General features: G+C 30.1%; 3 protein-coding genes across 4 annotated transcripts in view; 2 read left to right on the top strand and 1 right to left on the bottom strand.

Annotated features, from left to right (window-relative positions):
- Positions 1-312: 312 nt before the first annotated feature.
- On the bottom strand, positions 313-1693 carry LOC137931095 (NADH-cytochrome b5 reductase-like). Its single transcript, XM_068774495.1, has one exon. The coding sequence runs from the start codon at positions 1257-1259 to the stop codon at positions 366-368; it is 894 nt and encodes a 297-aa protein (XP_068630596.1). The 5' UTR covers positions 1260-1693; the 3' UTR covers positions 313-365.
- Positions 1694-2265: 572 nt separating this feature from the next.
- D1 (D1 chromosomal protein) lies at positions 2266-4143 on the top strand. Its single transcript, XM_068774405.1, has 4 exons — positions 2266-2375; positions 2944-3049; positions 3119-3277; positions 3493-4143. The coding sequence occupies exons 2-4, from the start codon at positions 2978-2980 to the stop codon at positions 3616-3618; spliced, it is 357 nt and encodes a 118-aa protein (XP_068630506.1). The 5' UTR covers positions 2266-2375; positions 2944-2977; the 3' UTR covers positions 3619-4143.
- Positions 4144-5841: 1698 nt separating this feature from the next.
- Positions 5842-12564, top strand: part of cno (adherens junction formation factor afadin) — a 76588-nt gene continuing 69865 nt past the window's right edge. For both annotated transcript variants that reach the window (XM_068774724.1, XM_068774723.1), the window contains exons 1-2: positions 5842-6125; positions 12022-12092. The gene's annotated coding sequence lies outside the window, so the exon portion shown is untranslated. The remainder of the gene's footprint in view (positions 6126-12021; positions 12093-12564) is intronic.

Here is a 12564-nt window from a genome sequence, read left to right as displayed (position 1 = left end):
CCCTGTTAAATCTTGTACTTTAATAAATATTTTTTAAACATGACAGTTATTTTATAATTGTAACATTAACCTAAAATAAATGCTACACTAAAATTGCAAAATCGGTAGGCTTCACTTTTTAAATCATCAAACCAAAAAATGTTAATACCATTTCTTATTAAAGATATTTAAGTGAAATCTATTAACCTTTTTATTTAATACATCTTAAAATTACAAAATAAATAGACATAAAATTGGCAGAATCATATTTTATTTTAGACTTTTTGATCTTTGTGTGATTTGTGGAATGGTCACTCTTTACCCCATGTTTTTTCCCAGTTTAACTTTGTTTGATTTTATTTTGTTTCAACAAAATTGATCAAATTTTAGAATAAAATTGTGTTATTTGACAAAACTCCTTTACTGTTTAAAATATACTTATATTCTTCCATAAAATGTTTAGAACCACACAATAATACTTGATCACTTGATGTAAATGGCTCTAGAACATTTAAATTGTTATGTTTAAGTTTACCATAATTAATAGGCTCCTGATATTTACATACTTCAGTCTCCATGCAAGAACTTAAGTATATTGTGTATGTAAAATTCCAAAAAGATTTATAATTATAAAGTTCATTTCTGAATAATATTACCTCATATGAAGAACAACAATAAAAGAGGTAAAGTTTTGTCATGTCATTTTCATTGTTTAATATATTATCTATTATAGATATAAATGGTGCTATTCCAGTTCCTTGAGCTACCATGATTATTCTACGGTATTTATTTGGTACTATCTCATAATTTCCATAAGGCCCTCTCCAAAGTGTTTTATCACCCTTATCTAAATTATAAAGAAATTTTGACACCAAACCTGTTTTATACTCTTTCAAGATTATAAAGAAATCACAATCATTCAGTAAATATTCTCTTACTTTTATTGGTGTGTAGGCTCGTGTGCAAGAGGTACCATTAATGGAATATTTCAATAAAAAATGGTCTCCAGGATTCCAAAAAATTTTAATATGATCATTGTTAAATCTTTTAAAGGATATTAATTTATGCGAATCACATACATTAACAGTATCTGTAACATAAAACATTGTATACTCAAGTTGCGATATTCCATTGACTGATTGTAAAGATATCTCATTTTTTTCTTTCAGTTTTTCATATATCTTCAATTGTTTTTCATAAACATCAAAAATACAAGGGTTGCAACCACTGTTGCAACAATCTTCCTTACTTGGTTCTGAAGGTCGTATCATATTGGACATAGTTGATAGAACAGAAAAATTAAAGTCTCTGTTTATAATTGTCGTTAATAATGATGATATTATATCTGGACGTCATATCTGCTATTCTTAAAATTTGATCTAAAGTACAAAACAAGACTATATTTTCTAATACAATTAACCTTAATATATAATGTCAAAGACTAATTCACTGGGAATAAAATTTTCTGTCAACATTAACCTTAATTTTACAATTGCCGTAAAAGAAATTCATACCCGGTTTCTTTGAACTCCTCTATGACAGGTTTTCTATTAAATAATAACAATAACAAAGTTTGCTGTAGATTTTATACAATTCAAAAATTTGCCAAAAACACCACATAGTGCGTAAAAAAAATGTAACTTTTTTTGGTGATAAAAATCTATTTAGTATTTTATCAATTAAAAGTAAACGAATCAGGAGTCTATTAACGAAATTGTTCCTAACTTAATCAAGCTGGAAAATAAAACTCCTGATAATTGTCCTTTTTTTGAGTAGTGCGGATGAAAGATAGAAACTTTCTTATAGACGCAACTACATCCGTTTTATTAAATGTTTAAAGTAAATGACAAAATTATTTTATTTTAATTAAAAGGCTTTTTTTAACAACATACAATGATGTACTTTAAATTTTTAAAATCTAACGGTTGTAATAGGAAATATTAAAAGCACAATAATAAAACTATTTATAAAGCACAGTTGTTTAGGTATTGCAAAATAAGCTACTTTTTTACTTTAAATTATATGTATAGAATTAATAACTTTGTTCATTGATGATAAAATTGTTCCATTATATCTATATGTTATTATAATAAAAAATACACACGATTACAATTATATATTAGTATTTTGATGTTTATTGTGTTATTATACTAATGTAATAAAAGTACTCCTTAATATTTATATTCTCTCTATTTTTTTGAAAATTTTATGAAATAACAAAACAGAAATTTTTTATTTTCTCTAAATCGTACACTTACAACATTATAAACACAAGACAATAGCGCCCTCTAAACTGACGCCTGATAAACGCCGGTTAACGCTCGCTCAGCGCTCATTGCCCATTGCCCGCCATAATATTCTTTTTGAGCTAGCAGATATTGGCTGTAAACAATTCTGTAAGTATACCCTTTCATGTATTTTTTTGTATATTCTTAATTATTTGAACTTATTTTGTAGCAATATATCTTTATTAAACACTGTATCACTGTAAATGCATGGCTATAAGAAAATGTTATAATTACCTAATGGCAGACTCCATTTAATCGGCTTTGTACTAGTAGAAATACTTGAAGTTTTAGATAAAATCACATTGTTGAAACGACCAGTTAGTTAAAATATGTTTTATTTTTAGGTGTGTATTTTATACTTCTTTTGGAGGTTCAATTGATTTCCCTATACAAATTAATAGGTGTTATATTTATCCCAAGCCAAGCGTCCTAGTATCAGCTATTGACTTTTATTCACTTGTTATTTTTTGTTTAATCAAAATAACTTATGGCCATGAACGTTGTATTAGTTCTTGATACTTCGAATTCGATCTAATTGAATATTGCCAATTACTATTTCGTAAAAAACATTTTTTAATCTGATTTTTGAAAAAAAAAGTAGCTGGTATTGCGATGAATAAATTCTTGTTGAATATTGTTTTACCATTTATTTAAAACAAATTTATTTCTATTTCAGATTTCCTGTGTAGTTGTTTACCAAATTGACAATAATGTCTGATGATGGGTCAACGGCCGTTGAAAAGAAAGGGCGCGGCAGACCAAAAGCGAATGGAACTCAATCTGTAAGCATGATATAGAGTACAAATTGCTCTTTCATTGTTTTCAAATGCTAAAAAGAATATTTTTTCTAGGATGCCAAAGGTGATACTAAGAAGAGAGGCAGACCTGCGGCACCAGTGAAAGTAAAGGAATCTAAAAATTCATCTGATGATGAACAGGCGCCAGCAGTAAAGCGAGGAAGAGGTAGACCAAAAGGATCCAAAAAAAATGCGTCGGCCCCTAAAGGAAAGGTAAACCAATTTAAAAATTTAGTGCAGCAATAAAATTCAGTTCAGTAACAGTTTGTGTATCCACAATGTACCTGACTACCCACAACAGGGAAACATTTATATAGAATAAAACAATTTAATCTATGTATTTATTATATTATGTATGTATGTAAGTTTAATCTTTGTAAAACAATGTAATCTGTAAGTACATGTTTTATTAACAAAAACAACTTTAGGCAGGATCAGGGGAAGGAAGAGGTCGAGGAAGGCCACGTAAAGAAGCTGCCCCTCCTAAAAAGGATGCTGCATCTACCGAAGAGGAACAAGATGAGGATGAAGAGGAAGAAGGGTCTGACCAGTAAATGAGTCTTGTTTCTGACAAAACTTTCACTCTTAGTGTAATTTGTCTGTCTTAATAACTCTATATGCTTATTGACACTTACACAATTTAATAAAAATATTTACATAAACGCTTACAGTTGTAGTGTCTGATAAAAGCATGTGGGGTTATCATGGCAAGACAAGTCTCAATTGAGATTGTGCTCCCCAAAATTTAATCAAGTGGGAACTGAGGAATATTTTAAAATGTAAGATAATTAGCTGCTTTAAGAGGTATTGTTTGTTTGTGATTATATTGCATTTACTTGAACTATTTTGTAACAGAGATATGTCTCACATAATTAAATTTTGGGTTGACTTAGCTCTCCCTAGAAACGTACAAGTTTAAGATATAATTTTTAAGATCATTTTTGTAGATTCTATTCTGATAGGTATTTTGTAATCTCTTGATTTTATATGATAAGAAATTGAATAATACAATTTTGTGGGCATATTCATTTGATTTGAAAATCAAGTATTATTTTCTATAATAAATATTCTCACTTCTATTTAGTTATTTTTTTACCCTTTGGTGTTGACACATTTTTGTTTAATTTTTGTGGACTTTTGATTTGGTTTTTCAAGAAGATAATCATTCAATAATGTTTGCTGACTTAAGACTAGTGCCATTTTGTATCTTGTATTTGGCAGACTGAAAGCAAACTTTTTGTTACATAGCAATTATTGTGTGTATGTGCGTGAATGTACAATTTTAGGATGAAGAATATAATAAATCTGTAACAAATTACACCGCTTTTGTTAGTATGCCTTTCATTTGATAAAAGTTACTAATTATTTTGTTCCTATTACATGGACAAATATTTTTCGCATGAAAACTAGATTTTTAGTGGTTTGAATTTTATCTAAGAAATTAAATGTACACCCCCTATGCTGTACATTTACATAATTTCCTTTACATTGTCATTTTCATAGTAAATGAGCTGCAAGAAACAGCATAAAAGGCTTAGGCATATCTAATTCAGAATTATTGCCATTCTTGTCCTTTTGTTGAATAATATCAGAGAATTGGATATCTTTTCCTCATTTCATATTATTAGTGTAATGTGTTTATGTAATTAAAATTGCAAAATAAGTTACTTCTATTAGCAAATTATAAAAAGTACTATTACATAGACTTTGGAATAGTACTATTACGGTTTACAAGAAATATCATCGTTAGGTGTGTAAAGTGGTGCGTCAGATCATAGTGAACCTTATAAATAATATGATTCAAAGCCACAGTCAATCAGAAAGAGGCTTCTTTAAAACAATAGTTAGCTATATAAAATATGAGATATTCTAACATCGCCACGGATCACCGAGACTGCAAGCGCATTCTATGATAAAATTCTTTAGTCGCTGGGACATAATCATGACTAAAAACAACGAAATTATGCTTAAAGCGAGCGAACCTTTTTAAATGTAACTCAGTAAAAGGAACACCTTAAGGCTTATCTTTCTAAACCCTGAAACGTAGGTCCCATAGAGATAGATCTACTGGAACTATGTATGCGGCTACGGATAGTCTGCAAGGTCAGAAAATTATCTGTGGGCAAAGTGGGAGGTAAAGTAAAGATCTGAGAAGTTTAATAATTTGTTTTCGTTGATTGGATTTGAAATGAACTGCGAGCGATGTAGGTTTAAGAAGCCAAGTAATAGTAGCCCCATTATTTTTTTTTGCTAGAAGGAAATTATTTACCCAAGTTTTAAAGCTAATAAACTTTCAAGGAACTCAAAATCTTAATAATTTAAGCTAGCTACTTACACAACGTTATTGAGCATGTGTTTTGTACTATTTAATATTAAAATTTTCTATTCTGAAAAATAAACGTTAAAAATAAGTTGATTTAAAAACAGAGTGGCCAGTAATGTTTATAATAATTCTCTTGCGTTCGGATTTAAATTTGAACAAGGATTTGAATTAGGACGCCGCCAGCAATGCCAGCGTCGTCTTTACATTTGGGCTAATATTTAAGAAGCAAATACGTGCACGGGTCATAGTTTTCAACCACCTGCTAAACGCGTTTATATTTTAAGAAATAGCTTTTATTTCCCGAATTATTGTAATAAAAATTTCAATTCCTAGAATTTGTTTCACTTCTTGGCTGTATGTTCAAAAGTCTTTCGCCTAACAGGAATTAATTTAAAAAAAATATGTTCGCGTTTTCCGTTTTGTAAGTTTTGATCACTGACTTGCGTCAGGCGGACTGATCTGGTGGAATGCGATTTTTTATCGGGGAAAAATATTTGTGCTGAAATATTTCTATTATTAAAAATAACGATGTTTCTGCTAATTTTGCTTCGTGGTCTTGCCAACAAAACATAATTGAAATCATTGGTGAACTATCGTGATACGATTTTTTTGTATGCGTGCCTTTAAAAAGTTTTGAAGTTGGCCACTTAAAAAGTTTTAGCAAGTGCTTGTTTACTGTTTTTGTGTCCAATTATTCGGTTGATGATAAAATCTTAAATCGTTTACTTCGATGACCAGGTATGTATTACGTATATTTTTGTTTTGTTTATTACATGGTATAAAACTTGTTCATAGAAAAACGGTACGTGACACAGGTAGGTTAAGCAAAAAAGTGTGAATGTAATACGTATAACTGATGTTTTTATATCTTTAGTTACTTTAGAAAACTCAATTAAAGATTGAAGTATTATGTTAATGAATAAATACTAATGTGTGCATAATATTTCAAAAAGTTTTTAAATTTCATGAAAGTGTGAATAAAGAAGTGGCTAATAAGTTAAATCGTTAGAAATCGATTAAGTATAAAATAGTTTAAAATTAATATTATTCTTTCATGTTGATTGTATCATAATACATAAGATAGAAAACGAAATTTTGTCGCAATTATTAAGGAAATCTGTACAAATATTTGTTAAGTTTAAAAAAACTAAATATATATAATAAATAATACATAAGTCATGTATTGTACTTAATTGTTCATAAACATTTTGAAAATTACAAGTGACTAACTATATAATTATAAAAATGAAATTGTTCAGTCTCCTGAGAAGCAATTTAATTTTAGAATTTATTGCAATATTAGATTGAAAAATTCTGTGAAATCACCTTTACTGCATCTGTGTTATCCAATAATTATTGATTGTAGCAATATTCTTTTCATAATTCCTTTACTAGTTGTTATTTTTTGTAGCGGTTTTACTAGGACTAAGTCCCATTTGTAGGACTAGTTCAGTCATATTAAGTGATGCCCAATGATATTAAATTTGATGGTTTTGCAAGCTCATTATTCATTGATTTGGTATTTTAATGAGGTTTCCTAACCTTTTACTGTTTATATAGTTACCATGGTAACTGTACTATGGTTGTTTACTATTTGCTTTCAATTCTACCATATTATACTTTGTATAGGTTCATATTGATTATTTTGTAGCAATGTAAATAATGGCTATTTTTTAAGTTTTTATAATATATTACCTTAGAAGCTGTTACTTCTTTGATGTTTAAAATATTCTTTAGTAATTTTTAGCAATAATGAACCAATCAATGAATGCCTGTAAAATATGATTATTTCTTCACTTTGTATAAGTGTGGTCACTACTCTTACTTATATAAACATTATTAAGATTCATTATTCTTACTAATACTAAACATTTTAAAGGCTAACATGCTCTAATGCTTGCTTAGGTAATAATTTTTCTCAAATATAATTAACTCACAAAAGTCCTTTTTATAATTTTTCTAATTAAAGTTATTTGGCTACACTTTGACTTTAACAGTTACTTTAATAATGTATTTTAATTATACAGTGTGACTTTTATTACATAGCTGAAGAAGCTTAAGAGGGAAGAATTTGCCAGTAAAGTTTTATAATTTTTAATACCTATTTCCATTTATCTTGTATAAAGTGACTATGCTGAAATATATTACATTAATTTATTTTATATTGGAATCTGAAAAGTAATTATCTTTAGGCACTACAAAGTCTGCAGGGGTAGATAGTAACTGACAATTAATTTTTATATGTAGTAATCTAAATTTGAAAACACTTCCTAATTATGTTATTATGACATTATTTCTAAAACTATTAATTTTTGGATATAGTGTACCATATGTTAATTGACTGCAATTGACCCATTTAATGCTTTTGTATCTGTAAAATACATGATTTTTTTATTGACATGTTTTTATATAGCTTTAAATAAGATACATTGTATTTGGTTTGCTAAAATATTTAAGCATTTATTTAGGCAATTTTTTTTGTAAAATAGTATTAGCGTTTATTAGAGCATTATGATTTTTTCGTTAACATATAATAATCAGGGTCTTTTTAATCCAAGTCGTGACGCGTGCCGTAACATGGCACATTTGCCTTACATGGGCCGTCTCTGTATTGGTAGTTATTGAAAGACTTTATACCGTGGACGAGTTTCGCATTTTAATTAACTTATTGTAGGACATGCAGTGTGTCATTGTGATTCTGTAAATAGTACCTTATAAAGCAATTAACAGAGTCTAAAAACTGTCGATCGAATATTTGTCGCGTTACTTATGGCGTGCTATTGTACGTGTTTGTATGTTGTGGAATAGTACGCACACACGCTTATTAGTTCAATGATAATATTTTCAAATTGATATTTTTAAATTTATGTATAAATATTAACGGTCTTTTTAAAGATTTCTTAATGTTACTTGTACAATTATCCTGGCATCAATCGAAATGGATCTAGACCCTTTACGTTTTTTAATTTTATATCAAATTTTCTTTTGGTGTTTTTATTTGCATGTTATTCGTATGTATCTAAATGGGGCACTAGGTGCATTATGTATTAAACCATAATTCTACTGTAATCTAACATCTGATCGAAAAGAAAACTTACTTATGCAATAGGTTTTACTACTAGTAAGACTAAAATACTTAAGTCATGGTTTCAACGGCCGAATTAGTATAAATTTAAAAGCTTTTAACGAATACTAAATTAAGTTATACTAACAATTAAATTACGTTACTTGATGTTATTGTTTTGGCCTAAATGCCAGACTCGATGTGAAGGGAGTTTGGTACTATTAGGAGGCTCGAAAAGTAATGTCGCTTTCTTAAGTTAAATTCACATTACAAGTTTTTATTTCTAATCTACAATATATTTACGTTCGTTATCAACAACCTTTTGCCAGTTACTATAAAAAATTTCAATGCCAGACCGGTAAAAATCAATCGGTTTTTCTGTAAAATATGTCGACAGAAACGACATTAATTTCAGGTCCCCCTAATAGTTGGCTGATGTTTTGGCGCTGTTACCTTTTTTTATGAAATAGCTGGCGGATCCGGAGTCCGCGAAGTAAATGTAAGATTAAATCAATTATGACTTGTCGCTATATTTATTTTGCAGTTAAATTAAAATAACAGATAGTGTAACGTAAATCTTTGCTTTTTGATAGGGTGTCAATTTATTCTAAGGGGGTGACTCGGTCCTGCGACTCGCAGTGGGCGGTGAGGTGCCCCCTGGAACGTAGGTGTTCCTTTTTTATCCGACGTACATGACCTTTATGTGGCTCTATGGGTTGGCTGTATAATAATAATGTTCTCTTTGTGGCGTTGATTATACACGTGGCGTGAGTTCTAATGGACTGACACTTGGGACTATTCGTGCAGGAGATGGTGGTTAAGACACTGTGATCACTGCGGCAAATATCTTAAATAAAATTATTTAGTCCCAGCCGCAGGTTGGTTTAAATGGCATAAAGTGTTGAATTGAATGCAACTGAAATAATTTTCAAAGAATGACATAATTATACCCTTTTGGTATTCCAAGCTATAAGTACACATAATTCGTAGTCGTAAAGAAGCCTTACCCTTCCGAAATGGATTAAACAAAATGATGTAAGCTAATTATGAAACTATCTCAGTCATTAATAGTAAATAAGTATGCTGTGTGTCGATTCGGTTGTGTGGTGCGACCGGGTGTTTGGTTCTATCATTCGTTGGCGCAGTACCGGTCGTTGCCTCAGTGAGTCACGGATGCACGAGGTGCCGTCACCATAGGTACAGTCATTGCGATTCGTTTTAAGTGGCTACCATCTAATTTGATTTTTATGACCGTTTACCTTTAAAGATCCGCTAGCTGCTACGGTTTGTGATTAAGATAAGTCGAGATATTTATTCTTCGAGATGTTTATTCAAGGAGAGTCTAAAGGCAATCGCTAATTTGACTATCATATAGTAATATGAACGAGTTATACATTTACATCTTTAAAGCTTTCTTACACCTTTTAATGTCTAATTTTCGATTTGTATGGAAAATGTAAGAACGTAATTTTTCCTGTATCATTAATAATCGAGATTATGCTCCTTTCAATATAGCGTCTACTGGTCTTGTAGAATATTCAATGTTTGTATTGTTGAAAGCCATGAGTTGTACCAATTAGAACTAAAACTTATTAAAATAATTAAATGCAGAATGGGGTTTTGGTTTCTTAATTTCACATCGGTTACTAACAATTTTGTTTCGCGCCTGAACTTAAGTGTTCAAGTTTTCACAATATTGCGTGTAGCGTCAGCATCCTCAACGGTGTTTTGTAAGATATACAAAAAGGTAGAAGATTTGTAATTAAAAAAAACAGTGGCATATTTTAATTTAGTTTCTCACTTCTGACTTCATTGTCAAACTTACAGATGTTCAACGAGCTATGGTGGGAAGCTCTGAATTTCTCTATGAGATCGAATAAGTGATGACGAGATCCCTAGACGAACGAAAGTACAAAACCCAGCGGATTAGCAAGTTGAAATGGTAGTGGGCAGAACACAAAATGCGCAAAACAGGTAACCTGTTGGGCTGTTAAGATTCTGAAATGATACCACGCGAACCCGCCAGCTCATCGTACGTAAGACGTATACTCACAATATTGAAAGACGACCTTATGAAGTCTTAAAGGTCTTATTGAAAATCTATGGGCCATATGTCCTGCATCGGATGTCCTATAGCTTATGACGATGATACTTTAAGAAAAATTTTAGGTATTCTTTATTACAACGCTTAAGACATAACTGGGCGAAAACGAGTAGTATATTGATTGTATTTAAAACCATTTTTTTTTACAAAACAATATTACTAATAATATTGCTTTGAGCTTCGAGCTTATTAAGCTAAGAATTTTGCAACTTTGGAAGTTAATAGAATAGAAGCTGATTTTACTTTCAACCTTACTGACTGTGTGCATTCATAATCAAAAAATGCTTTATGCTCATGGAGCCCATTTTCATTTTATATTTAATGTGGTGTATTACTTTCTCCTTCTATTTAACGGCAACATATTTTTACGGTTTTTTGTAATATTCCATTGTTTGTTTTATAGCTATACATAATTAAATATCAGAATGCAAAATATCAACACTGTATTTACCTCGTAGGTCTTTGCGCAGTACTTCAAGGCCTTACCTTCACATGTCAATTGTTTTTTGTCTCACTCGTCGTTTTTGTTTCCGTAGATATCGACAATCGTAACTAAAACGTTATCATATCCTTTTGATATGACAAGAATGATGATACATTTGTGTTGATATGCGTGACGCATATACTGGCAAACAATTATCGTTTATACCGAAATACATAAGCGAAAACGCCCCTTTTGTTTGTTTTATTTTTGTCGCTGTTGTTACTGTATGGTACCACAAATCGTAAAATTTGGATTGGTACATATTAAAATTAATTATTGTCTACTTTTTGTCACTCCAGACTTTGTATTGGCAGAAATAAATATTAATAAATAAATAAAATAAGTTAATGGGACATATTTCAGAGTGATCACTTTATACAAAATGATAGGAAATAGGAGTAAAAACTTTAAAGCTTTAACCTGTTTCTTTGTACATAGTAATGAGCAGGGTATGAAATATACGATTGTGGATTTAAATACCTGTGTGGAACCTAAAAGCCTTAAAATATGTCTATGCAAGGTCAATGTTTAGCTATTTTTTTACCAATAATAACTATACTTTGATGTATTTTTAAAATTAAAGATATTTTAACCTCCCGTGCGGGAGGAATTTGGTAAAATCCTCTAATAGTTTGGCAAAAGCAATATTCCTACATAATTCCAAGTCTCTTAACTATGCTTAAAATTTGGTTGACATAGGAAATATGTATTATATCATATTTCGTATATATATCTATATATATGTATGTATATGTGTATATATATATATATATATACACGTATGTCAAAAACAATAGAGTAAGTCTTAAATTATTATTCCATACGAAATAATATATTATGCTTAAAGGTTGTTTAAAAGATAAAAACTTGCCAGTACTTTAATATTAATAACCATAACCGCTGTTGATGGATGACCCTATCAAATGCAGACACGTTGTCTATGTGACGCATCAGTTATAATTGTTTCATTCATTTGTTACAGATAGCATGGCGTAGATACACCAACTACACTTCAGCTGTCGAAACTCTGTCGCTGATCCATATCGTTGTAAGGTAATTTGAAAAATGTACTATTGTAGAGCATTACTTAAACTATAGTAAATTGTTTACTGTGCTGTAGTCATCATCACCATCACCATTTCAGTCGATTGACACCCACTGCAAGGTATAGCCTCCCCTAAAGGTCACCACTCCTTAGTGTCAGATAACGATAACGTTCATATATCATAAAATCGAAAGTTTTCATTCGCGACTTACGATTTCGGACATTGAAATAAGCTGTAAGATGTTAAAAATCATCTAGTGCATGTGTAAAAATAATCACCTGTCTCAGTGTTGTGTACAATAAAAAAGTTTAAGCTACTTTAAAGAAATTTTTAGAAAAAAAAGTAATTAATTTCTGTTACTTTTTCTACTACTACACTATTCGTATGCATTTATCGTGATAAGGTACGCGAAATAAACATATTTATCATTAAGGTGTGTAGTGAAATATCGTATAAAAATCTTAGCATGTATTTCTAAA

Source organism: Battus philenor, unplaced genomic scaffold (assembly GCF_028537555.1).
Source record: "Battus philenor isolate CCGP_79_NKW_IND1 unplaced genomic scaffold, ilBatPhil1.0.hap1 SCAF_7, whole genome shotgun sequence".
NCBI lineage: Eukaryota > Metazoa > Arthropoda > Insecta > Lepidoptera > Papilionidae > Battus > Battus philenor.
The sequence above is the reverse complement of the archived record's forward strand: the minus strand, read 5'-3'. Positions and strand labels throughout refer to the sequence as shown.

Bases quoted from the DNA above. Each gene is read 5' to 3' on its own strand.
- LOC137931095 (XM_068774495.1), bottom strand. From the start codon at position 1,259: ATGTCCAATATGATACGACCTTCAGAACCAAGTAAGGAAGATTGTTGC.
- D1 (XM_068774405.1), top strand. From the start codon at position 2,978: ATGTCTGATGATGGGTCAACGGCCGTTGAAAAGAAAGGGCGCGGCAGA. The intron at 3,050-3,118 runs GTAAGCATGATA...TATTTTTTCTAG, and splicing joins AAGCGAATGGAACTCAATCT to GATGCCAAAGGTGATACTAA. The intron at 3,278-3,492 runs GTAAACCAATTT...AAACAACTTTAG, and splicing joins CGTCGGCCCCTAAAGGAAAG to GCAGGATCAGGGGAAGGAAG.